The sequence below is a fragment of the Convolutriloba macropyga genome, chromosome 7 (assembly GCF_964194025.1).
Source record: "Convolutriloba macropyga chromosome 7, txConMacr16.3, whole genome shotgun sequence".
NCBI classification, from domain to species: domain Eukaryota; kingdom Metazoa; phylum Xenacoelomorpha; order Acoela; family Convolutidae; genus Convolutriloba; species Convolutriloba macropyga.
Window position 1 is genome coordinate 47969025 of NC_134474.1, and position 15955 is coordinate 47984979.

The 15955-nt window shown below is 36.3% G+C and overlaps 1 protein-coding gene across 1 annotated transcript in view; it reads left to right on the plus strand.

Moving 5' to 3' along the window:
* Window positions 1-5968, plus strand: part of LOC142342924 (uncharacterized) — a 126124-nt gene extending 120156 nt beyond the window's left edge. The window contains exons 9-11 of the mRNA XM_075394602.1: window positions 2769-2899; window positions 4751-4982; window positions 5424-5968. Of these exons, the coding sequence (XP_075250717.1) occupies window positions 2769-2899; window positions 4751-4982; window positions 5424-5821 (761 nt within the window). The 3' untranslated portion in view covers window positions 5822-5968. The remainder of the gene's footprint in view (window positions 1-2768; window positions 2900-4750; window positions 4983-5423) is intronic.
* The last annotated feature ends 9987 nt before the right edge of the window (window positions 5969-15955 follow it).

The window sequence follows — 15955 nt, forward strand, 5'->3', positions numbered from 1 at the left end:
AGCTTAGGTACTAATACATCGAAATTAGCAACTGCTGGTAATACCCAAGTTGAAAACGTCATTATGAGAAGTTTTTTCCTTAACAGTCTCACTAATCAAACTACAGACACCACCAACCTGTCCCAACTAGTCCAAAATGGTGCAATTTTTCAAGTTTTGTTTGACGAGTCCTGAAATGACGTTTGTCAAAAATGGTTAAGGTCTTTTGCAAGATATATTTACATGCTATGGCCATTATATGAGCTATAGGTATAGGTTTTGGTAATGCAAACAAATTCAAGAAAAATCATACTAAGTGTTTTGATTTTTCTTTTTCGAGCCCTAGGAGCCATAAAACCTCCTCGAGGGTTTGCAAATAAGTTGTTGCATAGTTTCTCACTTTTCCTGTTGTATCTGCGTAATTATGTTGTCTGATATACTCACTGCTCAGAAATTGCTTTCAACTCCTTCAGGGTTAAAAAATGAATGCTACAATTTTCAAATGAGTATGAACAATTTACGTTTAATTTGTTTTCTCACATCCAAAGGAAATAATATTTCCTATCCTGTCTACATAACTGCAGAATTAATTCTGGTCACTGCTGAAAAATTGATCATCACCGTTTCTTATGTGAACAGTGCGAAAAACAATAATTTGCCATTTTTTTGCAAAATATTTGCTTGACCACTTTTCGAGTGACTTTTGCGCCCGTGACTTTTTCGTTTTGCCTTATCTAATATTCTCTCTCATTCACAAGAGTCCGCAATTGAACTCAGTTTGCAGTTTACTGCTAAAAGTCAAATGAAAAGTGAGCCAAATTGGTGTAGTTTTTTCACTTCAATTTTTAGTGCTATATAATAGCCTGTAATGACTTGAAGAACACTTAGTGAGTTTAGCAAACCCCACCCCCCCCCCCGTCTTATTGAAGCACTAGTCTTTCGAGAACAATTCGTCAAATAAGACATTAGTCAGTTGTTTCTAGGTTTTCTTATTTTCCTTTATTTTCTTTGCTTCGATTTTTTCGAATTGGTTGCTATTGTGAAACGCATATTTTGGTCAAGTAATGGCTCTTTTGTAGGCTATTTTGCTTCTAGTTGATTCCAGAGTTTTCATTCTATATTTCTTATATCGTGATCAAGATTTTTTGCGGCCATATAACGTCACGCTCACTTGAAATCAGCCATTGTTCATTCGTTCATACATTGCTTTTACTGGGTTGTCTGTATCCATCTTTTTCCAGTATGACATTATTTTTCAATCTTATTTGAGCGATTTCTTTTATGGGAGTTGATAAATTATTTTGGTCACCAATGACTTATCTCACTCAATAAAATGACGTTCTCACTCTCAAATTCACTTTAATGTTTAATAGCCGCCCTCATCTTCTCAGCCGGCTATTATTGCGCTCGTATTTTTTTTTACTTCGTCAAACTTTTTTTCTCTTTACCATTTTGCCGCTTTTTCGACATTTTGCGTGAAATCTTTTTGACTTCTCTAGGCTAGTTTCTCTCTTCTCTCATTCTGCTAAAAGTGAATTTGAACATCAGTTGCTAAGCAAAGCAATTCAAAATGAACAGAGTCGGTATAAAAAATTGAAGTCAGAAATAGAAACGGGATAAACCCATAAAGCCCAATTTTAGGTGCCCGCTATTTGAACGTCGTTCCTATAAGTCTTAGTTACCACCTCTAATGCTTATTGGTGTTGATAGTAGCCCCTGTAGCCTCTCTCTAAGAAACAGAAGTATGTTCAACTACGAAATGCCATCAAAATAAATCGGACTTAAAAAATATCTTTGTACAAAAATCTTTTTTTTTCAATATATTCTATTCGTTCAATCCCAATCATGATTATTGGAATCAACGGCGGCTATTTTCCGGCAATCTGCCGGGTATGTTTCATTTTGAGGATTTAAGGTCAAATGAGAATGCCTAGATGCATTTGAAAGTTATCTGAGGGCAGCTTGTGGAAACGAGTCTTTCGATAGAGACATCTATGTTTTTTGCTTGTCGGTTTTACGTAATTTCTCGTCTTGCCAATTTTGCGTCCGACTAATTTGACTTCTGAAAGGGCTTTTTCTTGCATATCTGCTGCATTTTTCATCTTCTGCATTATATTTAATAAAAGGACCTTTATTAGTTCTGAACGCTGGATGCTTAAGCATGCAGCAGTCACCGTCTCCGTTTCCATTGCTTGGGAGTAATTCGACTGATCTTAATTGTTTTTTATTTTCATTTTATATTGGATTTTGATGTCATGATTTTGACTATTGATTTCCAAGATGTCATTGTAAGAGATCGGAACTAAATAATGGTAAAAAAAGTCAATTCGCCCATCTCATTTTTCATATTTTCCTGTTTGTGATCTGTTATGTCAAATTCTCCAAGCTAGAGTGATCAACTGAACAAAGTAGCATAGGATGAACAAAGTAGCATAGGATGGCGCAGCCGGAATTGAGTCGAAACCGTTTGACTATTCGATTTTTCTACTCCTAGGGTAATTTGGAAATCCATTACGAACTTGAACAGAAATTTCATTTCATATTCGACAGAACTGCGCATTAAAAATGATTAAATAATGTGAAAAATGTGTATTAAAATCATTGAAAACTGTTTAACAGGAAAACAAGGTAACCTTATGCACTTACTGAACACAATGGCGCACAAATATTTCTCAGTTTTAAAGTGTTCACCTCTTTCAGTAGATGACATTGTCATGATCATTATCCTTGAGTTTCTTCACTCTGTAAATCATTGTTATCTGCATGACATAGGCGTGGTGTGTTTATAGGAGTGAGTGAGCAGGATGACCTTGAGATGGTGGCCCAGATTAGTGGGGAGGGAGGGGGTGCACTTGACATGGATGACACGATAGCTCACAGTACTGACCTGAAACAGAAAATACTATTCTCCATTGTTGTTGTAAGATCTTCTTGTCCTTGAAAAACTATAGCCTCAAATTCATTCAAATATGTAGTGTTTATGGAGTTAAGGTTTTACAGAGTTCAGATGCCAGTGAGGCAAGCATATCCTTTGCTGCTGCTATGACGCCAAATCATAAATAAAGTTGCTTTCTCTTCATATAAATGAATGAAGCAAAGTTGACGTCTGTTTATAGAAATGAATTTGTGACTGTCCATAATCTTAATAGCTTACTTGACATTTTCAAGAACATTTAAGGTATCTTTATTTTTGAGCTATTTATAACTGGAGTATTTCAATTTTACGCTGTGTCGTCGGTAGAATGTTAATAGCTGCCCTCATCTTCTCAACGGGCTATTATTGGGCGGCTATTTTTTTTACAATTCAAAGAGTTTGAATTGTATTGGGCGCTGTCTTTTTTGACACGCATAAATGTTCACATAATTTTCATGATTTCTGAAGTCAAATTAGAGTAGTGTTTTTGGTCACGCCGAAACAAGAAGTGAGGCGAAAATGCGAGTGGTTTTGCGGCGTGAAATTTGTTTCCCTAATTTTAAAGTAGTTACAAAATGGTGTTTGAACAAAAATTCGCTTTCTCGCTAGTGGTTTTTGTTTACTTGCGGCATTTTGATGTTTTTTTTGGATTTTTTATCTAATTTTTTCTATATGGTTTTTCCAGCCCATTCATTCTAAGTCTTTTGTTTTTAGTCACTTAGAAGTCTTTGAACTGTGTCAGGACTTGTCCTGCTATGCTTTTTGTGTGATCTTTTTACACATTCACGATTTTTGAAATCAAATTGAAGTGATAATTTTGGTCAACCGGAAGCGGAGCGAAAAAGCGAGTGTTTTTATTGCGTCAAAGGAGTAAAATTTTGTCGCACTAACTGTAAAGTGGAGTGAGAAAAAGGTGTTTGAACAAAAATTTGCTTTCGCTGGTGGTTTTCGATTTTTTTTCTAAATAGTTTTTCCAATCCATTCAGTCTGTTCATGGTCAAGTTTTTTTTGTATAGGTAATGAAAATTCTTTGAATTGAGTCAGGAATTGTCCTTCTATGTTTTTTACTTCGTCGAGCAAAAATTTCGCATTACCTCCTTTTGCCTATTTTTCGACATTTTGCGTAAATCTTTGATTTCTCTAGGCTAGTTTTATTCTTCACTCATCCTACTCAAAGTGCTTTCAAACAGCAGTTGCTCAGCAAAGCAATCTTAAATGAACGGAATCGGTATCAAAAAACAGGGGTATCGAAATTAGGAGCGGGATAAACCCTTAAAGCCCAATTTTAGATGCACGCTACTTGAACTTTGTTCTTATAAGGCTTAGTTCTCATCTCTAATGCCTATTGGTGTTGATACTAGACCTCATATCCTCTCAACAAGAGGCAGGAGTATGCCTATCAGCGGAATGAAATCAAAGCAGTTCGCTCTATTAAAATGTTTTCGTACATCAATCAATTTTTTCCATTTCTGCTCTCTAACCTAATTGGAGTTATGGGAATCAATGACGGCTATTTTTCGGCAATGTGCTGGGTATGTTTTTAAGACGGTAGTTACGGACAGTGATGCTGAAGGTCTAATGATCCTTGATTGCCTTTTTTTAAATGTTTTGTCGAAATTCAGAGAGACAACTAATTTTATGAGTTTATTTCTTCGCGTGTTATCTAAACACTCAACAATTAAGTGCTGATTGATGAGTTATATGTAAAATATTGAATGAAAGGTTTTGGTATCCAACTTTAACAAAAATTAAGGTATGAGAAATATGGCTTCTGCATCGAATATGAAACTCAGCTTGGGAGAATAAACTGTTATGGACAGTTTACACTGTTGCTCTTACTCGTGCTGTATGTTTCAGTTATCGTTTCGCTCAGTGCAGCGGAGCATAGAAGAATCTGCTAGACAGGTGTTTGTTCTCTTGGGAATAACTGACGTCACTTCAGAGGAGGACGCTGACTCGGAGATAAATGGACATCGGGGCAGGAAGATAGCTGGCGTGTCCATAGGAGGGGATGGGGAAGACGGGGGAAGCTCCAATTCGTCCACCCCAACTGGATCTGTATCAGAGTCAAACAATTCTTTCAAGTCAGGTAGAGGGCTGCTGCTTTGTTATAAATCGTAGCTTTGTTATAAATCGTTCACCCGCGAGAATTTGACCACCTTTGTTTGATATTTTAAACAATTACGGCATACAGTTTAAGTTTAATGCATAGGGCCACCACTACGCGTGTGAAACACCATTACGGAAATGCCTGAAAACAGATTTTAAACGGGAGAAGGAATTATTCAACTACTTCAAGAAGCCTGTATACCTCGCAGACTCTACTTAGCTACATTGTCTTGTCTCAAATAAATTTAGGAGTTCCATTGCAACTGAGGTTGAAATATCAAAAATTTCTGTTGAAATTAATGATTTGTTAAATTGCGTTGACATGCACTGTTCAAATATTGTTACTTACAAATCGGAATCAGTTACTGGACTATGCAGTAATTCATGTATGAAATCAGTTGATGCAGTGGTTGTGTTTTAGCACAACGTGCGAGTCAAGTGACAAACTCAGACGAGTTTGAAGAAGTGCACAAAATAGTGATGGAACAGATGCGCAAAACGGCAGGCACCCGAAACACAGATCCAAACTATGAAGAGGTGTGTGAACAACTCTTCCAAACACTTTTCGACTACCCTTCTCTTAAACAGTGCAAACCTCTTCTCACCTACATCAGAGAATGCTGTAAATTGGCGTGGCTTCTTTTGCTTTCGTATCCTAGCTACCACATCAATTACCATCACACCCATTTTGACGCTTCCTGTATGAACAGATTTCATTCATCGGATTTAAACAACGAAGAGATTTCAAGTTTCATTTGGCCAGCATTGGTCGAGCAAACAACAGGGCATTGTGTATCTAAGGCAATCGTTATTACATAATCAACTGGTATGGAAATGATAATTCGTTCTGAATTTAGTGACTGTGTCTTTTATTTGGCCATAACATAATGAATTTGTAATATTGGATTCTTGATTCCCCGATAATAGTCTTTGTACATTGTAGAATTTAACATTTGACAAATCTGATGGAAATATTTACGTCAACATTGCTGATAGTCCTTACTGTGCGATAATGACAAGCCATTTCTCAGGACTTGTTTTTTGGGCACCGAAACGAAGTTGGGAGGATACCCTAATGGCGACATGATCGTTTTCTTTCCGTCATCAAAAATCGTTCCAATTTCATTTATTTTCAAAGCAGACAAATTTTGAATACAGTTTTTTAAATTGCCCTCGAACAAGTTTGAAACAATTATGGTAAACGTTTGCTAGAACATTTTTTACTTCTCAAGTGACTTTGCCACGCTTTTATTCTTCATTTTTCAGTGATTTCAATTGTTCTCACTCCAAATAAAGTTTGTTGCTAAAATAAAAGCGATTGTATGATGGGAACTCAGAATGGCCTTGACACCCAAGTTTTTAATGCTTCGATAGAGCACTCCGGAGTTGTCCTTTTTTGAACCCATAGAGAAAATTTTATCTAGGCTACAGCCCGTGAATAAAATTGCTCCGCCAATTTGTTCGACGTTAGTTGCCCTATGTTTTTTCTGACTAGTGGATAAAACATGAAATAACAGCTGGCAGAGCTCAAATTCCAATTCTCCACCATTGTTTTAAGATCTGTTCACACTTTTTTACGGGTTTTGAAGTCAAATTGTGGAGTGGTGATTTTGATCACGGCATAAAATTAAATTGTGGAAAGCGAGTGGATTTGCAGCGTGATTTTTTTCAATCAAAATCTAAAGTGGAGTGATAAAACTTGAACAAATTTTCGGTTTTTGAGAGCTAATTTTTGACTGTTTTGTTTTTTTTTCAGTTCTTTCATCGGGATTTAGCCGCAAATGATTTTCAAAGTCGTTTCCAAGTCAATTTACTGTACAGTTTTTTGGCTTTGTCATTGAAAACATTGGATTGTTTCGGGACTTTTCCTGCTATGTTTATTACTTTGTCGAACAGAGGTTTGTTTCACTTAACGTTAGTTCACAGCTTAATAATTTTGCGTAGACTCCTTCCGACTTTCCTAGGATAGTTTCACTCCTCGTCTTGCTCAAAGTGATTTTAATTGGCAGTTGCTCAGCAAAGCGATCTGGGATCAACAGAGTCATTATCGAAGAGCGTAATCAAAAATGGAAACTGGACAAATCCATAGAGCCCGTTTTAGATGCCCGCCACTTCAACTTTGTTTTTATAAGTTATAGTTACCATTTCTTATGCTTATGGACATTGATATATGACCTTGTATCATCTCAGTATGTAACAGGAGTATGTTTTACTGAAAAATGAATCAAGGTTCGCACTTAAGCAAGTTTTTGTTCAACAATAATTATTATTTTTGGTTTTTTCACGCTGCAAACTTTGAGAGCATTTTTATCTCTTCATGTTACTATTTCACTGCTCTTTTGCTACTTTTATGTCCGTTAAGTCATTTCCTAAATTAAATGGCGTTTAGTTTTAAGTTGAACAGTGTGATAACATTTTTTTGATCTTCAATGACGGGTGTTTAGGATAGGAGAAACCCCGATTAGGCAGAGCCTTTCTAAGCTGTTGGACAGAGATTTCAACTAACTTTTTGAAGAAATTAGGCGAAGACCATTCAAAACACTTATAGGCGGTTTTTCAAAATCCACTGGCGCTATAAAGTTTACCTAACAGATGTCTAAACATAACAAAAGCTTTCAAAAACAGAAAATTATTTTATTATCGTAAAATAGCAGAATTTGAGCTGCCACAGTTGTTTCTTAATTAGACGCGCCTGGTAGCTATAAGCTACTGAGACAAGACCATTTTTTTAAATATAGTACGCTTTCTGCAGTAACTTTTAACAAAATCTTGTATGTTATCGAAGGGCCTAATAATGATTAAAAATTTGAATAAGTACGTTTTACGTGTATTTCATCAACTTATTTTCATGTTATGGCAATTAGTAGGGACATTTGAGTATTTTATAACGTTAACCGGTTTTTGAAATACCGTTTTAAAGTGTTTTCAGTGTTCGCCTATTTTCAGAAATGTTTAGAAATTATCGCCTTTGGCCAAATTTATCTACTACTTAGCATAAAGTCTTAGCCCTTAACCAATTTACCTCACTCTAATTGACATCTAACTTTTTTAATGTCACTTGAGAGCATTCTAACCAGTTTAAGGGACCATATAGGACTCCTATATACTGCAGAAAAATGTTGGTAACAAAGTGTGGAGAACGAATTAATAAAAAGATAACGTAAAAAAAAATCGAATACTTTCGGTTTTCTGAACGAGGGTTCTCATTTGAAAACGTTTTAGCATTTTAAAAAAGTTAACCGCATCAAATCAATTTTGTAACTGTTAGTATCTATATTGTAGTACTACGTGTAAGTCTCTTTTGCAGCTATTTCAGCGGCTGTTTTACAAATATCTCAATATCAAACGGTATAAGGCCCAAAGTTTTTTCGAGTAGTGTGGAAGTCTTCTTTAGTCACGTTTTTAAAAGAATATTTAGGGGGTCAATGCATTCATCTAGGAAGGGAATAGAACGAAGATTTTGAATGTTTGTTATATTAAATAGATTAATTTTTGAAAGAGGTAGATTGCTAACTATACAAGTTACTCTTTATAACAATACAGTTCTCTTGCTAACTATACAGTTATTCGGATAAACGAAAAATTCAAATGTTATCACATTCACCACAAACTTTCAAAATATTTATACTTTTGCTTCAACGATAATTTAGGACAACGTTTAAAGATTATTGATTCAGCCACACTGGTGGATTAGAGAGAAAATGACAAATGCCGAAGTCTACCAACTACGCGTGAAATTCAGCATTCTTCGACGATCGGTTCACTTTTCAGCGAATTTTTTCAGCTAATTATCTTTAAGGCCAATATTCTCGTACTGAATTTATTGCTCTCATTACAAAGGTCTCCGCGAAATATATCGGGAAACAAAAAAACTAAAGAGTGACGTCTTCTTTCAGTGATGGATATTTTTTATTAAAAAGTACACCAAAATAATGATCAAGGCTATCTGAGAAATTATTAATCAAGGCTATCAATGATAGCCAAAACAATTTATAACTAGAAACGATTAAAACTCAAAATTTAGTCATTTTACGAAAACTTGAGACAATGATTTTAAAAGATAACTTTTCCGCGGGGAGTTACAAGAGCAATTTTCTGGTTATTTCTCTGTAGTAATTAAACTGTGATGTACTCACCTCAGAAACTGCTGTCAACTCTCCGAGTTTAAAAATGAATGCCACAATTTTTCGAAATATGTTTCAACAGTGTACGTTTCATTTTTTTCTCACTCCAAGTCGTAAGCATTTTTCCTATCTTGTGTACATAACTGCAGACAAATTCTGGTTAATGCTTGAGAAATTGTTATCACTCTATGAGACCACTGCGAATTTTTCCGATTTTGAAACTTTAAGGAATCTAATTTTTCGTAATGGCAATATTTTAAGCTAAAAAATTGTTTTGTGTTAGTTTTATAATTTTTGTTATTTCGTTGTCTCGTGGTTTATTCGCTTACGTTTTTAAGACTTGAAGTGGAGTAATTACGCCATTTTTTATCCGTGAAGTATTTGAATGTTTTTGTTCATGCAATTAATTTTAGAGGAAGAGAAGAAAAGTATGTTAGCAACGTTTTTTGAAAAAGTAGCCAAAATCATTTTAGAAGCATTTTGTAGTTCTAACTTTTTGTTTTCATAGCAAATGGATTTTCTCCCAAATGTTTGCAGTTTATTTCGTGCTCTCATTTAGTCTTTCTGGAAGGTGAATTGATCAGTTTTATGTTGTTTTTGTTCCAGCAACAGGATTATGTCTAAATTTGAACTTTGTCCAGTTTCTGATATTTTTTGTTGATTTTTCATATTTTTTGCTCACATTTTTGCAGAAAACTTTTTACACAAATATTGATCTACACGAACACTAAACCAGACAAAAGTTGAACTAGACAAAACTGCATGCTGCGGAGTTTTTCTACTAGAGGGAGAGATTTGAATGTTTGACGGGCTGCAGTATTAATTTAGGTAAATGAACGGTTTAACATTTTTCTTTCGAACTTTGTTGTTGTTGTGGGTAATTATTGACTGTTGTCTATTGTGCCTCAGGACGCTATTATGGGATCTGATCGAGAACACATAGTAACATAGAAATGTTTTTGAGAATAGTTTTTGGGATGTCTCACATCTTGTCACGGATTATATATATATTATTATTATTATTATTAAATTGACTTGGTACCCGCGATGCGGGAATCACTTTGTTAACTAATTAGAAACAGGACCAATTAACAGGATACTGATAGTATTTAAAGTTCAAAGCCTTTAATTTCAATATCATTGTGGACAGTTTTGTAATAAGCAAGGTGATCATTTTTCTCGATCTCTTAAGTTTTCTTGCTGTTTCCTTTTCCAGGTAGTCTGAGATATACCAACTGATTTGTTGAATAGAATAATTATCACAAGAATATTGAGAATATTGATTTGAAGTCGCAACTTGCGTGGATTTATAGAGAAAGAATGATATCAGATATTGATTTGGTCATTCATTTTTCCAGCCTTTCGAATTGAGTAGTTTGATGCAATAAACGGACGAACCAAACGCTTAGTTAGAGGCGCTTGAAGTCAAACCCTGATTCAGTTCTGAGTTTTGTTTCTTTTTACGCCGCAAAGCTAAAAAATCAATTTTGTTGATATTGTCAGGCCACCATTTCGCTATTCTTGTTGCTTTTATGTGTGACGTAATTCCTTAATCTGATTGGCGGTATTTTCGAGATAAATGTTGTGATAATTCGTTGTTACAATTGAACACACTTCACTCTAAGAACCTTTCAACACTAATACGGTCACTTTATGCTATGAAGGTTATGAAGATTTCGTTGACCATTTTTTTCACATTAAACTGGTGTTGATTCACTTCAATATGAACAACCAAATAAAAGGGTTTTCAGCTCTTTTCTAAATTTTTCACATGTGCATTTTGATAAACGTCATGAAGATAGGCCTTTCAATAAACAAATCTTACTTTCAAAACACATCCAGTAGATAGACTGGAGCTGTGCTCTTGCCAACATGGTACACCAAAAAAATCGACTCGCTCATCGACTGATAACCAATGTAGTTGATCGAATAGCCAGCGGGCTTACACAGAAACCAAAAACTTGTAGCAAAAGACTTGTACCAAAAACAAATCTTTCTGAAGTCGTTGCAGTTTTTGTCATCAATTTTCTACTGACTCTAATGTACATGGCGTTTTAGTAGTCTAAAAGAGATGAAACGAAACAGCACGCTACATGCTTATGCTGCTCGTGTTTGATGAGATTTTTAATTTCGTGTAAAACTGCATCCAGAGGGAAACGCAAAAATGATCTTATAAGAGATTACAATTACGAAGCTTTTCAAATCGATGAAGCAAAAATGCTTTTACAGCTCTATTCGTTTTGGACGGCCCGGCAGTAATTTTAAAAATACTTGAGCTGTGGTCTCTTATAAGGCAATGTTTTTCGTTTTCCTTTGGATGCAGTTTTACAAGAAATAAAAACCTCATCAAACTCGAGCAGCGCAAGAATTTCGCGTGCTGTTTTGCTTCATCTCTTTTAGACTACTAAAACGCCAGAGCATCTCTCCGCAATTGTTCAATTTCTAATCAATTTGCGATCACCCTAAGCGGGCGACGACCTATAAGTTTTTGCATTGACTTACTAACAGCCTTGAAGAAAAAAATCCGGCTTTAGACGTATTGCTGTTGGCGAAATTATTCAGCGTATCGCTGCCAAATGCAGGACATTATCCGAGGCCGTAGATTTTTATGGAGCAAGGCAGCTATGAGTTACTGTCAAGAAAGGAGCCGAGAAACAACGAAACAAATTAATTCTGTGAAGCGTAAAAATATCGGCAAAGCAATTTTTTCTTCAATATCTCAACTGTTGAGAGTCAGTCTGGAGTTCAACAGGGAGATGCATGCTGTCCTCTTGTTTTTCACTGACAGTAGGGCCTCTTATTACTGAAATCGAAAAAATCCAAACTTCATGGAACGCTGTTGGTAACTTGATGACCGCAATTTTGCAGGACCTGAGGTCGATCTGTCTAAAGCGTTGGAAATTCTACCAATATCAGGAGCAGATTGCAGTTTGGAACTCAGGAAGTATAAGTGCGAGCTATGGTCAGTCGAAAGCAAGAACGAAATTGATAGCTTGATCATGAGGAACAGTTAATATGAAATTGAAGTTTTAGGAGCTGCTATAGGCTCTGATGCGTCGGTTTCCTCCTGCATAGTGAAACGTGTTCAAAAATAGAAGAACTTGCAGAAGACTTGCAATAAGCGAACGAATGAGCTCCTGGTATCCTTCGTTAGTGCGTCGTTGCACTCATAGTGGTCACTTCTTTGAGATGCAAATCTCTCAGAGGAATCAAAATCCTCCACACCATTGATTTGGTTCAGCGCAAGACTGCAATAAAATTTGTGAGTTTTTTGTCAAACACTTCCAGGGATCAAGCATGCCTTTCAATTAAAAAAAGGGTGTTGGAGTAAGAAGTTCATCTGATTAAATTCAGGCTGCATATGTTGGCGGTTTTCCAATCTTCTGTTCTGGTAGAAGAACTAACAGGTCATAATCCAATTGAAGACATCTTACTTGTTAAGATAATTGATGAATTAGGTGACACTATTACCACACATTCCACTCAAAAATATTCAGAAAGATCTTTATAATTCAACTATCGACAACTTGTTAGAAAGACAAAATTCTTCTCGAGAAAAAGGTCGTTTGCTATCTTTTTCTCTACAACAATCATGTGCCTGGTTATCCGCTGTACATTAAGCTCCGAATGAGTTCCACGCTGCTCTTAAATAGCGACTGGCTGTTAAGCTGACGAAAACAAGAAAAATGGTCCTTTCTCTAAATCTGGGACCCAAGAGGTAATGAGAGATCCTACCATGTTATGACATGGTCGGGTTGAGGTGGTCGCTCTTCATGATAGTTTTCGAGACAAAATTGTATCAGCTTGCTCCGGAAGCCAACTGTTCCTAATATGTGAGCGGAAAAGATTACTACACGGGAACAACTCCAGACCGGGCGACATAATCTTACATGTATGGAATGCGTGTCAGCTAGCATTGTTGGATGTTACTGTAACTTCTCCTCTGCAACCAAGCTTTATTACTAGTGCGGTGGAGAAAAGTGGTTTTGCACTGTCAGCTCCTGAGGATAGAAGGTACTAACAGTACGCGTACGCTCAGAATTGTGGCGAAGTTCATTTCATTCTACTGACCTTTGGGTCTTTTGGGGTGTTTTTGGAAACAGTTCGTAAGACTCAAACGTATCGCTTGTGTGGCTGATAAGAGAAGTTTACAGCCTGTGGAGTGTTTGTAGCTTTTATTAGGTTATCACAATCGGTCTGTTACAGCAAACCATGGGTCCGCTATCATGCTGATTACAAGAGACGTGAGATTGTAGGCACATATGAAACGCGAGCTACTCTTTGTTTCCTTGTCTCGCCCGATAGATGGGGACCTTCGTCACTCAATGAGGAGGGCAAAAAATTTCTCGCCCAATGTTATTTCTCACCCAATGTTATTTCTCATCGTATTTCTTTTATTTCTCATCGTATGGATTGTAAATCAAGGGCATGAAATATCTGGGAGCGATTACAGCAGAAATAACTAAAAGTCTATCCAAGGTGGTAGCGATTGCGGACCTGATGTTACTAACAATGATCGGCCGTGAACCAAGATGTTCTCAGTGAATAAACTGAAACAAAAAGACGAAGAAAAGACATTCTCAGATGCAAATAGCCAGTTCTGAGGTCAGTGCTGCATCCAAAGTAAATCCAAGTAATATAAAATCAGTGACTTAGACGGCATAGAGATAGAACGAGGACGTTTAACAATCAACTATGTCAGAAATCGAGAGTATTGCTGCTGGTCTTCATCTTTCGTTAAAACAATTATTGAAGTCTTTTTATTCAACAAAGCTCAAATTCAGTAGGAAATGGACGATAGTTCTTGGTCAAGCATGTTTCTGAGATCACGAGCAACAAAAGTATAGCCTGGGTCGAGGTTTGGCGGTGAATTTTTGTAAGTAATGGGGTGAAATGCGTTGAAAAAGAATTACCGCTGAATTCTTACATCTTTTTGCGGTGAATTATTTATTTTCACCCATTGAATTGAATTTGAATTTCTCCTGTTAATTTATAAAGCACGCAGAAGTTGTGGACACCCATTCAAAATAATTACAAAAAAGTAACCACCGGACACGGGTTTGAACTTCTCACCTCGTGCATGTCTACAGCTTCTTATTCCACTGCGCCGTCTGTCACTTGCTTGTACGATATTTCTTGTGAATTTAAATTGCATTTAATAAAGATTATGGAAAAGAAATCCGGTGATTTTTTTTGAGAAATGCGGTGAATTCGCGGTGAATTTTTGTAAGAAATGTGGTTATTTATTTTTCTCACCGTAATCACTTCAGTCACCGCATTTTTGAAAATAGTTCACCGCACTTCTTAGAAAAATTCACTCTAAAGCCTCAACCCGGGAGCGCGAAAAATTTTATTCGGAGCTGAAGATGTGGTCGCCGACACGCGGTATTTGAAATGTTTTTCAATGTTGCTGTTTTCCTTGTTGGCGGAAGAATTTGTTGCTCACACTTTCAAACAAATAGATGTGCCTTCGGGTAATTTAATCAACTGCATGTAATTCAGAATTTTTCATGTTATATTGTTTTTAGGTGCTTTTGTGACAGCTTTGTTTTCTTCATTGTTTTTCAAAATTTGCGGGAGATTTTTGATTGAAGCTATTGTTTCTGGTTGATTTATTAGAGGGCTTTACTGCTCCTACCCCACCTAAGTGGGTAGGAGGGAACTATTTGCTTAATTGCCTTTTTTACTCAGTCAATTTCAGCCGAACGATATCTTAATCGTTGAGAGTTGTGACAAGGTACTATGAGAAAGGTACCATTCGACAAGCTCAGAATATTTAATTATAGAAGGTATATGAATTTGTTTTCTTTTTCAAGGAGTAATCGAGGTGTAAGTTTTTTCGAACATTCGGCTGATTTCCGTTGTTTTCGTTTACATTTTCATCAGTTTTGCAAAAAAAATCAGAAATGGTTACTATAGTGTCGTTGGTTTTGCTTCTAAAGATAGAAGAGGGTTGCTTAATTCTTTGATTCGGCTTTTGCGCGAAAATATTGAAAACTCAGCCTTTTATGAAAACTGATTCCTAATATGCCCAATCTGCAATTTTGGTCGTATTTTTCCTTGTTTGATACAAACATTTTCAAGTTGACCGTTAACTAAAATTAAGCCCTAATTTTGGGTCGAGCTAAAATCTTCTAAAAACTTTTGAGTCGAGCTTAAGTTTTTCGTAAACTTTTGGGTCGAGCTAAAGCTTTTCGTTAAAAATCTCAAGCTGAGCTAAAGTCCAGCGTGTCTTAAAGTCGAGGGAAAGTCTTTTCATAGCTCAAATGAGTCGAGTACGGTTTTTTCATAGTACTTTTTGGTCGAGCATTGTCTTTTCATAAGTCTGTACCTAAGCCAGGGTTATATGGCGCAGTCAGCAGCCTGCAACACGAGAAAATCATCACTTGGCGTCGAATCACTTTGCGAGAAGCTTAATATGAAACTCGACGATGAGAAAAAAGCCATGGAAGTTACAAGTAGTAAGTAAATACTGTCTCAAGAGAAGGGGGGTTATCCTACGATACTTAAACAGGGGATAATAGAGGGTTATCCTAGACGGAAAGGGATTAAGGGGATTAGGCGGCCTCGAAACTCATGTTTCCGCCATGACAACCCTAGCGACGGTTGATTTGAAAGCTATTCACGAAATTTACAAGGAATTGAAAAAGGATTATTTTCAATGCGGTGAAAGGTTTCTTTATTTCTTGGCAACATGTCAGTACTTGGATCCTGATCATGATTTGGATATTGCGATGAAAATGAGACCCTATGGTGGACTGATTGGTATTGATAATTCGTCTCTGGACAAGTATTTCAAGTCTTACAAAATTTTGAGGTTGCATGCTAT